The 20,233-nt window shown below is 45.2% G+C and overlaps 2 protein-coding genes across 4 annotated transcripts in view; one reads left to right on the top strand and one right to left on the bottom strand.

Annotated features, from left to right (window-relative positions):
• Positions 1-14,464, bottom strand: part of CRIPT (CXXC repeat containing interactor of PDZ3 domain) — a 38,994-nt gene extending 24,530 nt beyond the window's left edge. The window contains exons 1-4 of the mRNA XM_073628496.1: positions 14,316-14,464; positions 11,933-11,998; positions 9,482-9,536; positions 5,675-5,778 (exon numbers count right to left, since the gene is read on the bottom strand). Of these exons, the coding sequence (XP_073484597.1) occupies positions 5,675-5,778; positions 9,482-9,536; positions 11,933-11,998; positions 14,316-14,331 (241 nt within the window). The 5' untranslated portion in view covers positions 14,332-14,464. The remainder of the gene's footprint in view (positions 1-5,674; positions 5,779-9,481; positions 9,537-11,932; positions 11,999-14,315) is intronic.
• Positions 14,441-20,233, top strand: part of PIGF (phosphatidylinositol glycan anchor biosynthesis class F) — a 39,155-nt gene continuing 33,362 nt past the window's right edge. Inside the window, exons 1-2 of one of the 3 annotated variants that reach the window (XM_073628493.1) lie at positions 14,441-14,636; positions 18,896-18,979. The gene's annotated coding sequence lies outside the window, so the exon portion shown is untranslated. Of the gene's footprint in view, positions 14,673-18,895; positions 18,980-20,233 lie in introns of all 3 variants that reach the window. The other 2 variants (XM_073628494.1, XM_073628491.1) reach the window with 2 other exon arrangements.

Raw genomic sequence — 20,233 nt, 5'->3', positions numbered from 1 at the left:
CCTCAGCAATTAAAGATTATTTCACATTAAACGATACACCAGGTATATCCCCTACTACTTTGTGGCTTGCTCACAAAGCAGTCTTGAGATGTCGTGTTATTAAAATGGCAGCTCAAGCCAATAAAAAAAAAAAAAAAATGGGCAAAAATTCACTCCCTTACACTCGATCTCCAAAAACTTTATAGAGAACATACAAAACACACATGATCCAGATGTCTATAACATGATATCTCAAAAACGCAATGAACTAGATTCTATACTTACATTTAAAGCAGAGAAGGCTCTCCGTTGGTCAAAAGACAATTTTTTCCTCTCAAGTAACTCCTATTCAACAAATGTTTGCACGGAAATTAAAATAATTCTATTAAACCCACCCACGTCTACAAGCTTAAAAATAACACTAATCAATTAGTCACTCATCCGCAAGATGTCCTATCAATCTTTTCAAAATTTTATTCTGAGCTTTTATCCAAACCTTCTTCACCAATCCCTTCCTCAACGATATCATGGCTAGATAATATTCCCGTCCCTTCATTATCCCCTTCACAAACAGACCATTTGAATGCTCCCTGCACAGACGAAGAAGTTCTCCAAATCATTAAATCCCTTAAAAGAGGAAAGTGCCTTAATCCACCCCTCAGTGCCCTGCTACATGACGGAAGTGATGGATATTTATCTGCTGTGCCCCATCCAGAATTGACCCGTAAGGGAACGCTTGTATGACCCTCTATAATTAAAGGGTCCCTGTCATCAGGTGAGAGGCCATCCTTTGTACTGGTGGAGGGTACACTGATAAGTCACTGATGTCAGCATGCAATCTCACCTCACCTGAGTGATTGGATTCATTGGATGTTCCATGGACTCTCTGTGCTGCATTTGAACTTGAATGATTTTATTTACTGTATGTTTTACGGACACTGATAAGTACACTGATAAATCACTAATGTTAGCATGCAGTTTCACCGCACTTGAGTGATTGGATTCATTTGATGTTCCATGGACTTTCTGTGCTGCATTTGAATCTGAATGATTTCATTTATTGTATGTTTTATGAATACCTCATATGTGTGCTGCAATTACCGTTTACATGTGCGCTCCGGACCTGCATTTGGATTTGTGCATGAGCACAGGGGTGCTTTTGACTTTTTTTTCTATTATTTTCATTTGTTTTATTCAAATGTATTTTTACACCCCTCACGGTTTTGTAAATATTTTATTATATCTTTTCATGTGACAACACTGAAGAAATGACACCTTGCTACAATGTAAAGTAGTGGGTGTACAGCTTGTATAACAGTGTAAATTTGCTGTCCCCTCAAAATAACTCAACACACAGCCATTAATGTCTAAACCGCTGGCAACAAAAGTGAGTACACCCCTAAGTAAAAATGTCCAAATTGGGTCCAATTAGCCATTTTCCCACCCGGTGTCATGTGACTCGTTAGTGTTAAAAGGTCTCAGGTGTGAATGGGGAGCAGGTGTGTTAAATTTGGTGTTATCGCTCTCACTCTCTCATACTGGTCACTGGCAGTTCAACATGGCACCTCATGGCAAAGAACTGTCTGAGGATCTGAAAAAAAGAATTGTTGCTCTACATAAAGATTGTCTAGGCTATAAGAAGATTGCCAAGACCCTGAAACTGAGCTGCAGCACGGTGGCCAAGACAATACAGCGGTTTACCAGGACATGTTCCACTCAGAACAGGTCTCGCCATGGTCGACCAAAGAAGTTGAGTACACATGCTCAGCGACATATCCAGAGGTTGTCTTTGGGAAATAGACGTATGAGTGCTGCCAGCATTGCTGCAGGGGTTGAGGGGGGCGGGGGGTCAGCCTGTCAGTGCTCAGACCATATGCCGTACACTGCATCAAATTGGCCTGCATTACTGTCGTCCCAGAAGGAAGCCTCTTCTAAAGATGATGCGCAAGAAAGCCCGCAAAACAGTTTGCTGAAGACAAGCAGACTAAGGACATGGATTACTGGAACCATGTCCTGTGGTCTGATAAGACCAAGACAAACTTATTTGGATCAGATGGTGTCAAGTATGTGTGGTGGCAACCAGGTGAGGAGTACAAAGTGTGTCTTGTCTACAGTCAAGCATTGTGGAGGGAGTGTCATGGTCTGGGGCTGCATGAGTGCTGCCGCCACTGGGGAGCTACAGTTCATTGAGGGAACCATGAATGCCAACATGTACTGTGACATACTGAAGCAGAGCATGATCCCCTCCCTTCAGAGACTGGGCCACAGGGCAGTATTCCAACATAACGACACCAAACACCTCCAAGACGACCATTGCCTTGTTAAAGAAGTTGAGGGTAAAGGTGATGGACTGGCCAAGCATGTCTCCAGACCTAAACCCTATTGCGTATCTGTGGGGCATCCTAAAAATGGAAGATGGAGGAGCGCAAGGTCTCTAACATCCACCAGCTCTGTGATGTCGTCATGGAGGAGTAGAAGAGGACTCCAGTGGCAAGCTGTGAAGCTCTGGTGAACTCCCTGCCCAAGAGGGTTAAAGCAGTGCTGGAATATAATGGTGGCCACACAAAATATTGACATTTAGGACATTATCACTTAGGGGTGTACTCACTTTTGTTGCCAGCGGTTTAGACATTAATGGCTGTGTGTTGAGTTATTTTGAGGGGACAGCAAATTTACACTGTTATACAAGCTGTACACTCACTACTTTACATTGTAGCAAAGTGTCATTTCTTCAGTGTTGTCACATGAAAAGAAATAATAAAATATTTACAAAAATCTGAGGGGTGAACTTACTTGGGAGAAAATTATATATATATATATATATATATATATATATATATATATATATATATATATATATATATATATATATATATATATATATATATATTTATTACACACACAAATTCAGGGTGGAAGACACCCATCAAACAAGTGACCTGACCAACCCAATATAATTTTCAATCATGTATATATTTGCAACCTAGTTGACCATTTCCTAGCCTTCTTAGTGCATTACTGGCCATTATATGCCCATTTACCCAATTTATTTTTAATTATCCCATTTTTAACAATCCCTCATCCACCTTCAGCAATTTCTATCTATATGGTTGGTCGGGGCTGGCTTTACTGGTCTCAGTCCCGGGGTTGCAATGCGCTCAGTTCACTACCCCCCGCCCATCCTCGTCACATGATGGGGCGGGTGGTATCCTCAACGCATTGGCGTCATGAATTCCCGTCCCACACACGGCGCCAATCGACGCCGTGCTGGGGGAATGTGTGCTCTTCCCATTCTGCGCCGCAGCGATGGGCGGGCGGGCACCCATTGCCTTTGGTGTCCCCCTCCCCCTACACGCTGCCTTGACGCCCATACATGACGCTGGTGTGAACACGCCCCCAACCTGGGGTATTTAGTGGCGAACGGATACCGGCTCACTCCATGCACTACCTCGGCGGCGTGGTGACCTCCATGCTTCACAGCTTTCTTAGACAGGTACTCACTTCACTTTTATGTTATTTTTTATTCGCTAGCTTGCCAGTTTGTTTTCGTACTTTTTGGTCTGTTTTTTACTAGCACACCTTGATACACACACACACACACACACACACACCCTATTTGAATTCAGTTGTGCCCTTTTTATTCAACACTTAGCTGGTCCACCATCCCCTATTGGGCTCAAATACATTCACACATACACACACACCAATATTTTGGTGTTTATGCACAGACATTTACCCTCACTATTCACACACACCCTCTCATACCTGCCCCCCCTTCCCCCTTTTTCTAGAACTGGGTCTGCTTTGCAGCATGCTTGCCCGCTCCTACGTGGTGGTGTGCCGGTGTCTTTAGTTGCCATTTTTTCCTCGGCTTGAAAGTTTTCTTTTTGGGGGATGTTTACTGCCTCAACCCCAGGTGAGATTACATGACCCAGTCTACCGACCTAACCCTTCCCGAGAGTGGTGATCGACCTGCGGTTTTCTGTGAGTAATATGGAAACAGGTGCTTCTTGTTTACCTATTTCCCACCTATATAGGAGGGCCTCATTCCCTAAAAGATTTATTGTTATTTTTTAGTTTTCTATGCATCTGACTCTTGATGATTGGTTGAAAGCCAAGAAATGCGTTGAGTTACCAACTAATGAATGCTCCAATAAATTTGTTATATTCCCAATGTAATGACTTCTGTATTAATTATGTATATTATTTGATCTTTTGTATCAACTATATATCTTGTCCAACGTTCAATCATATTAAATATTTTTATATGAATACTACTATGTAAATCCTTTGTGATTACAAATATTCAGTCTATATTATTGCATATTTATATTTTTGACACTACGGATTTTGATTTTGTTGTTCTTAAAATAAATTTAATCTATCTTCCAATAATCACCATTGACTCTTTGATATGCCTCATTTAAAGTCCCGTTTACTATTTTCCTTTAATATACACACACACACACACAGAACAGCAAGTATGTAAAAGAGCCAAATTATAACACAGCAGCATGAGGTGCTTTGGAAATGTGTGTGTGTGTGTGTGTGTGTGTGTGTAAGGCCCCTTTCACACGATCGGACCGCTCAAGTCCGCCTGTCAGTTTTGACGGCGGACCTGAACGGGCGCTCCATGTTAGCCTATGGAGTGACAGAAGTCAGCGGAGACATGTCCGCTGACATCCGACCCCGTCCGATCCGCTAAAAGCAGACGGATGGCCCTACGTCCAGATCCGTCGCTGGTGGATCGGATGAGATCTGACGAAAACGGATCATGCTGTCCGTTTTCAACCGATCCCTCCATAGGCAGCAGCGGCGCCTGACAAGCCCCTCCCCGCTCAGTGAGCAGAGAGGGACCTGTCATCCGCCGGCTCAGTGGAGATCAACGGACTGATCTCCCGCTGAGCCGGCGGACCGAGGCGGGCTCCGTGGAAACAGAGTCCGCCTCGTGCGAATGAGGCCTTATACTTCACACGCTACAGGACACCACAGCAAGATAAACCTTATTTAAATAAATAAATGGAGAGAAAAGAAAAAAAAACTTGGGCTCTGTCACATTAACCTATCAAAGCCTTGTCACTGGCTCCTTCACCAACTCCATTGTGTTCTCTGTAGCAATATGCAAACATTACTCCATGTGACACTGCAGGCTCCAAACTACACTCTATATTTTTATAAATGGAATACAAGATGGTGGTGCACTATGGAGTAAACTCTGGAAGTTCAGCTCATGCCTATATCCACTCTGTTATTATGGGGGTTTGAAGCTGAAGTTTAGCTTAAAAATGTTTTTCCTCTACAACTTTAGCTACACTATTTATCTGTAATGAAGGAGGCCCACACGATGTGATGACTGCTGGATTCTGTAGAAATCTTCACTTCCTCTTCCTGCTGCTCTGCCCTTGGAATTAACAGCTTCGGGTCTCTGGGTTTAGCTGCACTAGAGATGACCTGATGGGGGCACACCCCCTTCTGCCCTCTCCTCCAATTAGAAAAGGGTTTTCACTGATTACACTGCCTGTAACATGCTCTCTGTGAATAGGAGAGAGCCTGATCAGTCACAGAATTCTCTTCCCCCATTCACAAATCCTATTATCAGACTCAAAATAAGGTAGAAAATAAAAAGTAAAATATGAAACAAGTTTTCAGAGTTAATAGTGTGTTTCAGGTTTGTGGGAGAAGTTCTGTCACTCACCCTTCTTATAGGCACATCCTTGGCAGTAGTGAGACCCAGGCTGGTGGACAGAACTCTTGCAGATACGACATATCGCAAAGCGATTTTTTCCATATGGATCAAACCTGCATTAATTGAGCAAGGAACACTGTTGAATGAACACATTTTGATTCAGTAGAACATGAGTGCTATGGCAGAACGCTATACAAACATCAATGACTAGGAACATCAAAGTCTATAGCCTAAGTATGCCTGTGCTTATGGACACCCGATTCATGCATGAACAGGCTGTTCTCTATTTGAATATAAAACTTGTCCCATCACCTTAACAAGTGTTAGGAGGGGAGAGGGAGCATTTTTAAGACTGGTTAGGTTTAGTGTGGAATTGAACTTTAAACCTTAAAGTGGAACTACAGGTGATACTCGAAAAATTAGAATATCGTGCAAAAGTTCATTTATTTCACTAATGCAACTTAAAAGGTGAAACTAATATATGAGATAGACTTATTACATGCAAAGCAAGATAGTCCAAGCCGTGATTTGTCATAATTGTGATGATTATGGCTTACAGCTCATGAAAACCCCAAATCCACAATCTCAGAAAAGTAGATTATTACATGCAATCAATAAAACAAGGATTGTACATAGAACAATATCGGACCTCTGTATAAGCATAAGCATGCATATGTACTCAGTACTTTGTTTGGGCCCCTTTTGCAGCAATTACTGCCTCAATACGGCGTGGCATGAAAACTATCAGCCTGTGGCACTGCTGAGGTGTTATGGAAGACCAGGATGCCTCAATAGAGGCCTTCAGCTCTTCTGCATTGTTCGGTCTCATGTCTCTCTTGGCAATGCCCCATAGATTCTCTATAGGGTTCAGGTCAGACGAGTTTGCTGGCCAATCAAGCACAGTAATCCCACAGTCGTTGAACCAGGTTTTGGTGGTTTTGGCAGTGTGGGCAGGTGCAAAGTCCTGCTGGAAAATGAAGTCAGCATCCCCATAGAGCTCGTCTGCGGAAGGAAGCATGAAGTGCTCCAAAATCTCCTGGTAGATGGCTGCGTTGACCCTGGACTTAATGAAGCACAGTGGACCAACACCAACAGATGACATGGCTCCCCAAATCAACACAGACTGTGGAAACTTTACACTGGACTTCAAGCATCTTGCAGTGTGTGCCTCTCCATTATTCCTCCATACTCTGGGTCCTTGGTTTCCAAATGAGATGCAAAATTTGCTCTCATCAGATAAGAGGACTTTGGACCACTGAGCAAGAGACCAGGTCTGTTTGTCTTTAGCCCAGATAAGACGCTTTGGACGTTGTTTGTTGTTCAGGAGTGGCTTGACAAGAGGAATACGACATTTGAAGCCCATGTCCAGGATCCGTCTGTGTGTGGTGCCTCTTGATGCACCGACTCCAGCCTCAGTCCACTCCTTGTGAAAGTCCCCAACACTTTTGAATGGCCTTCTCCTGACAATCCTCTCCAGGTTGCGGTCATCCCTGCTGCTTGTGAACCTTTTTCTTCCACACTTTTCCCTTCCACATAACTTTCTATTAATGTGCTTTGATACAGCACTTTGGGAACATCCAACTTCTTTTGCAATTACCTTTTGAGGCTTTCCCTCCTTATGGAGGGTGTCAATGATGGTTTTCTACACAACTGTCAGGTCAACAGTCTTTCCCATGATTGTGATTCCTACTGAATCAGACAGAGACCATTTAAAGGCTCAGGAACCCTTTGCAGGTGTTATGGCTTAATTAGCTGATTAGAGTGGGACACTTTGAGTCTAGAATATTGCACCTTTTCACAATATTTAAATTTTCTGAGATTGTGGATTTGGGGTTTTCATGAGCTGTAAGCCATAATCATCACAATTATGACAAATCACAGCTTGAACTATCTCGTTTTGCATGTAATGAGTCTATCACATATATTAGTTTCACCGGTGAAATAAATAAACTTTTGCACGATATTACAATTTTTCGAGTATCACCTGTAAACCTAACTTGTAAAAAAAAAAAAAAAAACAAAAACAAACTACAAGCGGCTAGTTCTTTATAGCAGAAGAGACATGCTATGTCATTTCTGCAATAAACACACAGTTTACCTGCCTGCTTGTAGTCCTCAACGAAATGTACACTAAGCTGCACATGTGCAGCTTAGCAAGCATTCCTGGCACACTCTGGCTGTGCTGGAACCAATGACTCCCATGCAGGATAACCATCCCCCCCACTGGTTAATCAAGCCCAGCACCCAAAAGTAGCCTGGGAGAAGACACCAGCAGCTGGAATGGGATGTAAACTCCACATCGCTGGAAGGTGAAGGTGAGTATTTTGGGGAGTTTAGTTCTGCTTTAGCTCTATTTTTTTTAGCTTTGGATTGCAAGAAAGACTAGAACCACTATCAATTAATTATTGCTGCCACTGTCCCCCTTTGGGAGATTATTCTCCACTTCCTGCCTATAAGTGTCAGATAGAACATGGAGTCTCACCTACTATGATATATTCAGCAATTAAAACGCATTTCCCTGAAGAGTAAGGATGGTTAAGAACCTCTGTTAGGTTTTTGTCCCCATTAGGCAAATTTCCTCTCACCTCCTGTCCAGCGGCCCTCAAAAAGTATTTCAAACCTGACACAGAAATCTTTTCAGCCGGGAAAAGCCATTTAAAACTTGAGTTTTGATCACCTGCTTGCAAAGTACTAATTCAAGTGGTTCTAAAAGGCAGAAGTTTTTTTTTTTTTTATAGCTTAATGCATTATGATAAAAAAAAAAAAAAAAAAACTGTCCAGGACTCTCCCTCCTTATTGGCTCCTGCTGCTGTCAAAGTCAGTGAGCCAATGAGAAGAGAGAGGGGGCAGGGTTAAGCCATAGCTCTGTGTCTGAATGGACACCCAGAACAGCGGCTTGGCTCCCCCATAGCAAGCTGCTTTCTGTGGGGGCATTCAGCAGCAAGGAGGGGCCAAAAGCGCCGGCAAGGGACCCGAGAAGAAGAGGATCGGGGCTGTTCTGTGCAAAACCACTGCACAGAGCGGGTAAGTATAACATGTTTGTTTTTAAACAACCCCCCCCCCCCCAAAAAAAAAAAAAAAAAAAAAAAAAAAAAAAAAAAAAAAAACTTTAAAATCACTTTAAGACAGAAGTGCTCAACCTTTTGAAGAGCGAGGGCCACTGAAGTGATTTTGTAACCGGTCGCGGGCCACAATTAAATTAAATGGTTCAGAATTTAGATTTTTTTTATTTTGAATAGCAGAATAAACATTTTCCTCCTGCATTCACTAAATTCCAGTGGGAGAGAGGAGGAGAAGCTGTCTTTCAGAGGTTGTAGGAGGAAAATGGAGAGGATCGGTTTCTGTATATGCCTCCTGTCCTGTCCAAACCTAAAACAGAATGTGACAGGAAAGCCGCGTGGACCGCCTGAAGCATGGGGCAGGGTTGCCATTGCGACCTTCGATGCTACGCCAGTGGTTGTGGTGTGTGGTAAAAACAACTATGGGGTTTTACTGCCCCCAAACCGCAAAAGTAAGCAAGCTCTTAGTGTCCTAAACCCCCTAGAAAAGGCTGCTTTCACACTGATGCACTGCGGTATACCTCAGGTGCAGCGCAGAGCACCTGTGGCTTTTCCCGTGTGTTATCTGCGCTTTTCCATAGACTTCTATTATATCTTGCAGGTGTGCTGCACTTTCAGAAAGTGCACCAAACCCACAGGATATAATGGTTTGAGGTCAAAGGTCACATCAGAGGGCTCCGAGGGCCACAGGTTGAGCACCCCTACTTTAAGAGAAACATGAAAAACCAGGAGAGCTATTGATGTAAACTCAACTTACCTTGCTTTCTTTGCAGTCAGTGCCTTGTTTTCATTCAGTTTCCGACCTCCACTTTCTAATAAAATTAAGATACAAATTTAGATTAGGATGAACTCAAATACAGAAAATGTGTCAGCTTCAATTTATTTGACAATAATCATTCCTCAAGAAGTGCTATTATATTATTATACAGAAGTACACAGTAATATTCTTACAGTGGATCAGTTGGCTATAATCACCAATCATCTGCATCTCAAGGCTAGACAAGGTGCGATTGGGCAACATGCCTGTTTGTTTGCTCGCCACCCAGTTTCAAAACTCTACATCACTACATATCCATCCTCTGAATGGCCTGCTGGAGATTTTCAGAACAAACCTTAAATTGATTGTAAAGTCGGAAGGTTTTTTATCTTAATGCATTATTTGAATGCATCTATGCATTCAGATAAAACACCTTCTGCGTGAGGCAGCTTCCCCAGCACCCTATAATACATACCTGAGCCCCATCTAGATCCAGCGATGTTGTAGGATTTTCTTAAGCTACCTGTGATTCCCATCCTCATTGGCTGAGAAAGCTGCGTGGTGCCATTGGCTCCCGCTGCTATCAAAGTCAGTCAGCCAATGAGGAGAGAAAGGGGGCAGGGCCAGGCCATGGCTCCATGTCTGAATGGACACAGGGAGCTGTGGCTCGACTCGGGTGCCCCCATAGTAAGCTGCTTGCTGTGGGGGCACTCATCAGGAGAGAGGGGCCAGGAGCAGCGTAGAGGGACCCAAGAAGAGGAGGATCTGGGCTGCTCTGTGCAAATCCACTGCACAGAGCAGGCAAGTATAACATGTTGTTATTTTTAACTAAAAAAACAAAAACAAAACAAAAATTAAAAAAAAACACGAGAGACTTTAAAATCACTTTAAGCTGGCCATAGATGGATAGAATTTCAAATGAAAATAAGGTTCTAAGAAAGTTATAATTAGTGGATCAAATGTGATGAGAAATTTCAAAGCAGGATAGAAATTTGTTCATTTGAGGAAAAGTTTCCTACATAGTATGTGGTTTGATCATCAGTGCAGAACCACCAGGGATGCCCACTAGAGCCCATCAGGGATGCTAATCAGTGCCTCCTCATCAGTGCTGCTTATCAGTGCCCATCAGTGAAGGAGAAAACTTGCTTATTTACAAAATTTTATAACAGAAACAAAAAAAAACCCAGTGGTGATCAAATACCACCGAAAGAAAGCTCTATTTGTGGGAACAAAATGATAAAAATTTAGTTTGTGTACAGTGTAGCATGACTGTGCAATTGTCATTCAAAGTGCGACAGCGCTGAAAGCTGAAAATTGACTTGGGCAGGAAGGGGGTGAAAGTGTATGGAAGTGGTAAAAGTCCATTCATTCCAAAACCAAAATGTTAAAAGCGTACAAAATCTTTTGAAGGACGCACGAATGTTCTTAGAATATTCTGAGAATTTTTATACAAATTTTCCTAATACTTTTCATTTGAAGTTCTATCCATCATGGCCAGCTTAAAGCAGAACTTTACCCATAACAACTTAATAATTATTTTTGAAAGGAACATACATTCCACAATAAAGAAGTGTTCCAGACTGGAAGAAAATACTGTAGCTGCTGACTTTTAATACTAGGGCACTTACCTGTCCAGGGAGCCCACGTTGTCGGAACCACAGCCGATCTTCAGGTCGACTCCCGGGTGCTGCCGCCGTCATTCCTGGTAAGGGTACCCAGTAGTGAAGCCTTTCGGCTTCACAGTGGGTACCCTACTGCGCATGTGCTTTCTAATTGGCCCAATGGCGGGGGAAGGAGGAGAGGGACCGAACTTCCGGGAGATCGGGCCGCGGCCTGTCCCCGGAAGTGGGCCTGTGAAAAACAGTTCCCCCGTTCCACCCTGAGAGGTGCCAAATGTGGCACCGGAGTGGGGGAGTGGGGGGGGGGGCAAGGAAGCGTATAAGCGAGAGTTCCACTTTTGGGTTGAACTCTTTAATAACGATGCTACTAAAATTAGTGTGTGCTGTAGATTTCCTCCAGCATTGCTCCTGTTTCTTCTTGCTGGAGGCTGCCATTTTGCTGAAGCCCAGAGCCCCTGAGCAGCAGTAAAATCATAAATCCGAACTAAACCTATCGATTTAAAGGGGTTGTAAACCCTCGTGTTTTTTCACCTTAATGTATCCTTTGTAATTACATTCTGAAATACAAAGCCATTCTTCCCACATTCCGAAGGCAAGGAAGTGGGTGCTGCTACCCCCCCCCCCCAGTGTCATAATGCGGCTTTATCACGGGTGCTCTGGCAGAGGCAGCCGACTCCTCATCCACACGGTCCATATAAGCAAAGAAAAACTGGCACTCCGGTGTATGCTCTGCAATCTTGTGTTTATTGGCGGGTGACATCCACAAATGTCAGCGCGTTTCAGCCAAACTGGCCTTATTCATGACTTCCCATTTTAGTAAAAAATATTTTACCTGTAGTGTTCCTTGCACCGGACTTCCATGTGTCTGGTGTGATGACTGTGCCCAGCTTCTTCTCACCTAACATTACAAAAGGATATAGATGTCATTAGGAAAGGTGCAAATAAACTAGATGGTTTCTGTAATTTCATAGCTTGCAGAAGAAAAAACATTGAACACAAAGAACGCTTGCTTAGCATTACCCATTATGAATAGAACTCATGTGGCTCAATTCACATTCTTTAAAGTAGGGATACACCAACATACATAGATAGAATAAAAAATATATAGATAGAGAATATATAGATAGAAAAAAAAAAAGTGTGCTGATAATGGCATACAGCATCCCATTGATTTCAATGAAACCCCCCCCCACCCATGCACTACAATGAAAAACGCCCCCCCCCACCCCCCCGTGGACTACAATGAAAAATGTCCCATTAACTTCATTGCAAAAATCGCGTCCCATGGACAGGCACACAAGCAGCAATAATCAGAAATCCTATTCTTTCCATAGGATAAGAAATTTGTATTCCTACCTGTGTTAGAGATGTCCCCTCACTAAGAGAAGGCTAAAAGACCCTGTAGTAAGCTTTTTATTGCAAAGTCCCTGTTAGAGATTTCCCCCACATTTCCTCATCAGTGTCACTGAGACAGAAGTGAGAGAAAATCTCCCCTACGTGAGCAAAGACACGGATTAAACCCAGACAGAGGTTCGAACACTACCCCACCGCCTTACTTCCTGGGCCAGTGAAACCAGGAAGAGAAAATCTCCCCCACATGACTCCAGCCAGTGAATAAACCCAAACAACTGTTCTAACACTACCCCACTTCCTGGTCCAGTGACAACAGGAAGTGGATAAAATCTCCCCCATGACCCCCCTGTGTTAGAGATCTCCCCGCATTTCCTCATTGGTGTCACCAAGACAGGAAATCTCCCCAGCCAGTGATTAAACCCGGAAAGAGGTTCTAACCCTACCCCGCCTCCTCACTTCCTGGCCCAGCGTTAACAGAAAGCAAGATAAAATCTCCCCCACGTGACCCCAGCCAGTGATTAAACCCAAACAAATGTTCAAACTCTACCCCACTTCCTGGCACAGTGACAACAGGAAGTGAGAGAAAATCTCCCCCACATCACCCCCTGTGTTAGAGATGTCCCCCACTAAGAGTTTGAATGCTAGAAGTCCCTGTTGGCTTTTTATTGCGGTGTCCCTTTTAGAGAATTCCCTGCATTTCTTCATTGGTGTCACTGAGACAGGAAGTGAGAGGAAATCTCCCCAGCATAACTGCAGCCAGTGATTAAACCCAGACAGGGGGTTCTAACACTACCCCGTCTCCTCACTTCCTGGCCTAGTGCCAACAGGAAGTAAGAGAAAATCTCCCCCATATGACCCCAGCCAGATGTTCCAACCTTACCCCATCTCCTCACTTCCTGGCCCAGAGACAGCAGGAAGTGAGAGAAAATCTCCCCCACGTGACCCCCTGTGTTAGAGATGTCCCCTCACTAAGAGTAAGAGAAGGCTAGAAGCCTCTGTAGGCTTTATATTGTTGTGTCTCTGTAAGAGGTTTCCTCACACTTCCTCATCGGTGTCTCTGAGGCAAGAAATCAGCCCAGTCAGTGACTAAACCAAACAGAGGTTCTAACACTACCCCATGTCTGCACTTTCTGGCTCAGTGACTACAGGGGGATGAGAGAAAATCTCCCCCACATGACCCCAGACGGTGATTAAACCAATCAGAGGTTCTAACCCCTGGTCAATTGACAACAGGAAGTAAGAGAAGATCTCCCCCACATGACCCCCTGTGTTGTTAGAGATGTCCCCTCACTAAGAGAGGACTAGAAGCCTCTGTCAGCTTTTTAGCGCAGTGCCCTGTTAGAGATTTCCCCCGCATTTCCTCATTGGTGTCACTGAGACAGGAAGTGAGGTGGAAATCTCCCCAGCCAGTGATTAAACCCAGAAAGGAGGTTTTAACCCTACCCCATCTCCTCACTTTCTGGCCCAGCGACAACAGGAAGTGAGAGGAAATCTCCCCCAAAATGACCCCTGCCAGCGATTAAACCAAACAGGAATTCTAACCCTATCCAACCCCCCTATCAACGGCACAACATCGCGTTTCCTCATCTGTGTCACCGAAACTGGAAGTGGGAGAAAATCCCCCATGTCCCCCAGCCAGAGGTTCTAGCCTTACACCAGCCTAACAACACAGCCAAGTTTAGAATTCAGCAACCCTTTCTGTGGAACAACCACCACCCAGGTCAGGACTGGTGTGACTCTCTCTCACGGTCAGCAACTCAGAAGCAGCCAGGCAAGCTCTATATAATGTTTTTTTTTTTTTTTTTTTTTTTTTTGTAGAAGAAAGGCCAGCGACGGCTACCGGAGGCTATCAGCCCACTTACACTTCTCGCACACCATCTTCTCTTCCTGGTAAACACGGGCGCTTCCTATAGACGTCACTTCCCGCTTTGGTCAGGTGCTGGCTCAGGCGGGCGCCAATTGGCTTTAGGCTGAGGCGGAAGCGAGGTGGCTTTAGGCTGAGGCGGGCGTGGATTGGCTTTGGGCTGAAGCGGGCACCGATTGGCTGCGGGCGCTGAGTGTCTGTTGGCTGAGAGGGTGCCGATTGGCTGTAGGCGCTGAGTGTCTGTGGGTTGAGCGGGCGCTGATTGGCTTGTGGGCGGGTTCCCGGCGCAGGTGATGGAGGAGGAGCTGTGAGTGGACAGGTGAGGTGATGGTGACCTGAGGAAGGAGAGGAAGGGGTGTGTGTAGTGGTCGGGTTCGGGTTCTGGGTTGGGGGGTCTTCTGAGCTTATAATGTCCCAGCCAGAGCCGTATGTGAGCTGTGAGGCCGCACACCGCGGGAGAGCCATCATTAGGATCTGTCTGCCCTTCACCCCCTTCCCCCCATGAGCTTCCTGACTGGAAATACCAGAGGCCTGGCTGCTTTTGGCCCTCAGGAGTGCTGGGCGGTGTGTCCTAAGAGGAGTCAGCATTTCTCACCTCCCAGGGGGCCCACTCATCCCTCACCCTGTGTCTATGAATGGGTATTATACATCTTTTTTCCTAACACCCTAGAGAATAAAATGGTGGTCCTTGCAATAATTTCTGTCACAACGTATTTGCGCAGAGGTCTTACAAGCACACTTTTTTTTGGAAAAAATACACTTTTTTTAATTAAAAAATAAAACAGTAAAGTTAGCCCATTTTTTTTTATATTGTGAAAGATAGTGTTACACCGAGTAAATAGATACCTAACATGTCACGTTTTCAACATTGCGCCCGCTCGTGGAATGGCGACAAACTTTTACCCTTAAAAATCTCCATAGCCGACGTTTCAAAAAATTCTATAGGTTGTATGTTTTTAGTTACAGAGGAGGTCTAGGGCTAGAATTATTGCTCTCGCTCTACCGATCGCGGCGATACCTCACGTGTGTGGTTTGAACACTGTTTTCATATGTGGGCGCTACTCACGTATGCGTTCGCTTCTGGGCGCAAGCTCCGCGGGACGGGGCGCGTTTAAAAAAATGTTTTTTTTTTCTTATTTATTTCACCTTTTATTTTTTATTTTTACACTGTTCTAAAAAAAAAAATTGTATCACTTTTATTCCTATTACAAGGAATGTAAACATCCCTTGTAATAGAAAAAAAGCATGACAGGACCTCTTAAATATGAGATCTGGGGTCAAAAAGACCTCACATCTCATATTTACACTAAAATGCAATGAAAAAATAAATGTCCTGACGTCGCTTCCATCATCCAACTTCATTGAGTCGAGTGGGGGCCATCATTCCCTCCTTTTTTGACCTCAAATCTCATATTTACACTAGAATGCAATTAAAAAAAAAAATAAAAAAATTGTAATTTAAAAAAAAAAATGGCCCTTTAAGAGCTATGGGCGGAAGTGACGTTTTGAGGTCGTTTCCGCCCTGCAGTGGTATGAAGACGGGTGGGGGCCATCTTCCTCTCACTCGTCTCCATACCACTGACGTAAGAGGATCCGATCGCCTCCGCCACTGCCGACCGCTCCGGTAAGCGGCAGAGGGCACCAGAGCGCGGCGGGATGGGGGGGCCCCCTCTCCTGCCGCCGATAAAAGTGATCTCGTGGCAAATCCGCCACAGAGACCACTATTATCGGAAAGCGGACCGCTGGCCGAAGAAGAGGATACCGGGGTTATGGCAGCTAGCTGCTGCCATAATAATGATATTCCTCTTCAAAGTTAGGATGTATATCAGCGTGCGGCGGTCCGGAAGTGGTTAGGGAGGGGGCTGGGAAGCCGGCCGCTGTGTCCTTAACAACGGATGAGTCATCAACTGTCAACGGGCTTCCTCGCTGACAGCTGAATGGAAAAGAAAAAAACATTGCCAGTGTTCTGTAGGGGTGCGCATCTTCACTGGCCTCACGATTCGATTCGATTACGATTATCAAGTCAATGATTTGATTCCGCGATGCATCACGATTACAGCGCAAGTCCGCAGGTGCTCATGGTTTTCATCAAAAAAAATTAAAATAGTCAGGAGAACTCCATTTTTTTTTTATTCTATCTGTTCTTAAGAAAAAAAGAGACAGCAGAGGAGCTCCAGGCTCTCTTCCAAAATACTAAAGGAGATGGTCAGAGCCTGCGGACATGCTACAGGAGATGATCAGAGACTGCGGACATGCTACAGGAGATGATCAGAGACTGCAGACATGCTACAGGAGATGATCAGAGACTGCAGACATGCTACAGGAGATGATCAGAGACTGCAGACAGACATGCTACAGGAGATGATCAGAGACTGCGGACATGCTACAGGAGATGATCAGAGACTGCGGACATGCTACAGGAGATGATCAGAGACTGCGGACATGCTACAGGAGATGATCAGAGACTGCAGACATGCTACAGGAGATGGTCACAGACTGCGGACATGCTACAGGAGATGGTCACAGACTGCGGTCATGCTACAGGAGATGGTCACAGACTGCGGACATGGCACAGGAGATGGTCACAGACTGCGGACATGGCACAGGAGATGGTCACAGACTGCGGACATGGCACAGGAGATGGTCAGACACTGGGGACATGGCACAGGAGATGGTCAGACACTGGGGACATGGCACAGGAGATGGTCAGACACTGGGGACATGGCACAGGAGATGGTCAGACACTGGGGACATGACACAGGAGATGGTCACAGACTGCGGACATGGCACAGGAGATGGTCAGACACTGGGACATGGCACAGGAGATGGTCACAGACTGCGGACATGACACAGGAAATGGTCAGATACTGGGGACATGGCACAGGAGATGGTCAGACACTGGGGACATGGCACAGGAGATGGTCAGACACTGGGGACATGGCACAGGAGATGGTCAGACACTGGGGACATGACACAGGAGATGGTCACAGACTGCGGACATGGCACAGGAGATGGTCAGACACTGGGACATGGCACAGGAGATGGTCACAGACTGCGGACATGACACAGGAGATGGTCAGATACTGGGACATGGCACAGGAGATGGTCAGACACTGGGGACATGGCACAGGAGATGGTCAGACACTGGGGACATGGCACAGGAGATGGTCAGACACTGGGGACATGGCACAGGAGATGGTCACAGACTGCGGACATGGCACAGGAGATGGTCAGACACTGGGACATGGCACAGGAGATGGTCACAGACTGTGGACAATAATGCAGAGTTGTGGTGTGATGAAGGCACATAGAAGACAATTCTATGATATGGACTTGTGTCACAGCGCCCACCCCCCCCTCCTCTGTACTTACATGCTGCTCTGCCGGTGGCAGCCTGTAACGAGCAGGGCGATCTGCCTGCTCACCATCTCCCCCCGATCTCCATTCGTGCGGCCGGTGTTCCGCCGGTTGTCACATCTCAGGTCAGCAGTGAATTCTCCCGGGAGAGCGCTCCGTGCATAAAGTTGCTATTAGTGTGTGTATATTCCGGTCATGTGACTCTCAGCCGTGCCTCCCTCCTCTCACGTCTCTCCTGATGTCAGCCCCGCCCGCCTCTCTTCTGACCTGATAGCTCCAGTCAGTGGGCGGAGCTGACACCAGGAGAGACTGAGAGGAGGGAGGCGCGGCTGAGAATCACATGACCGGAATATACACACACTAAAAACAGCTTTATGCACGGAGCGCTCTCCCGGGAGGGGGCGGGGCCAGACATCGATCTTTCGGGTCGCATGCATCGATGCCGCATCGGGGACACCCGAATCGTGATGCATCGATGCTGCGATTAATTTCAGCAGCCCTAGTGTTCTGTCGAACAGTGCCCTCTGTCGCAAAAATGCCCGCTCTGGGCTGCACATGCGCAGTACGGAACGGCACAACAGCTGATTTCCCGATCACAATAGCTTACGAGCGCCGAGGGACAGAATTATTCTGCCTCACACTTGCGGGGCGTGTTCGGTGTTGTGAGGGGTGGGGTTTTTTTGTGTTGAGGGGCGGGGTTTTTTTGTGTTGATGGGCGGGTCCAGTGCTGCAAAGGGACAATGTTATTTTCCGATTCTGTAAACAATGTATGCAGCACTAACCCCGCCCATCAACGCAAAAAAAAACCCCACCCCTTTACAACATTGAACACGCCCCGCAAGTGCGAGGCAGAATCGGAGAATAATTCTGTCCCTGGGCACTCATCGGCTATTGTGCCTGACGCACTGCTCATGCGCCGTCACAACAGCTGATCGGGAAATCAGCTGTTGTGCCATTCCGTACTGCGCATGTGCAGACCGGAGCGGACATTTTTGCGATAGAGGGCATTATTTGACAGAACACCGGCAGTAGAAAAGAAAATGTCGTGGGGGTCCCCCCAATCCATACCAGGCCCATCGGGTCTGTTACGGATTTTAACCACTTAAGGACCGAGCCTAATTTTTACACTTGTTTTCAAGTTAAAATCAGTTTTTTTGTTTGTTTTTTTTGCTAGAAAATTACTTAGAACCCCCAAACATTATAGTGTTTTTTTTTTTCCAGACCCCCTAGAGCAGTGGTCATCAACTCCTGTCCTCAGGGCCCACTAACAGGCCAGGTTTGGAAGATAACTGAAATACATCACAGGTGATATCATTTGCTGATCAATGATTGCACTATTCTAGTCTGCATCTCCCCAAAGTAATACTTTAAATCTAGCCCATTAGTGGGTCCTGAGGACAGGAGTTGAGAACCACTGCCCTAAAGAATAAAATGGCGGTCGTTGTAATACTTTATGTCACATCGTATTTGCGCAGCGGTCTTACTAACGCAATTTTTGTTGGGGAAAAAAAAAAATTACACTTTTTTTTTAATTAAAAGATAAGAAAAGTTAGCCCAATTTTCTTATTATATTGTCAAAGATAATGTTACGCCGAGTAAATTGACAGCCAACATGTCATTCTTCAAAATTGCGCCCGCTCGTGGAATGGCGACAAACTTTGATGCTTAAAAATCTCCATAGGCGACATTTAAAAATTTCTACAGGTTACCAGTTTTGAGTTACAGAGGAGGTCTAGGGCTAGAATTATTTCCCTCGCCCTAACGATGCCTCACATGTGTTTTGAACACCGTTTATATATGCGGGCACGACTTACGTATGTGTTAGCTCCTGCACGCAAGGACGGCGGGACGGGGCGCTTTAAAGTGGATGTAAACCTGAAATTTTTTTTTTCTTTAAGTCATAATGTAGAGTATAAGATTTCCTATCATTTGAGCCCAGTCTTGCCACATCTCTGAGCAATCCTCTTTTATTGTTCAGTGAGATAAATCTTGACAAACAGCGAAAAACTTTGTCAAATCCTCCCCCTTGCTGTGAGTGACGGGTGATTTACATCTCGTCCACTAGCCTAAGAGACATGCATTATTTTTTAATTCCCTCCCCCACTCCTTTCTTCAGCAGCTCTGCAAGGATTGGCTGTTCCACACCTCAGCATGATTTGGCATGCTGAAGTCATGTGGTTACTTTCCTGTCTTTTCATTGGATGTTAGAGATCATAGCAGGAGTTCAGTGTAAGAAATACACAGGAGAAAATGCATATTGATAAGGGGAGTGTAGAGGAGGGCGGGGAGTCTACTGACATCACGACTCCACCCACCGAGCTCCAGACAACAGACCCACCCACAGAATCTGCAGTTTTTCGGGTCTCATAACAGACAGAGGGGAGACATTTGACAGGTAAAGATACATGCAGGAGGCTCATGTATATCCTTATAGATAACCCCTATGGCAGTAGTTTAGAAAGGATGACATTGGGTTTACATCCACTTTAATTTTTTTTTTTTTTTACTTTTTTTTTTTTAATTTTACACTGTCCCTTTAAAAAAAAGAATTTTGGATCA

This window comes from Aquarana catesbeiana, linkage group LG04 (genome assembly GCF_042186555.1).
Source record: "Aquarana catesbeiana isolate 2022-GZ linkage group LG04, ASM4218655v1, whole genome shotgun sequence".
Taxonomy (NCBI): domain Eukaryota; kingdom Metazoa; phylum Chordata; class Amphibia; order Anura; family Ranidae; genus Aquarana; species Aquarana catesbeiana.
This window is presented reverse-complemented; position numbering and strand designations above follow the sequence as displayed.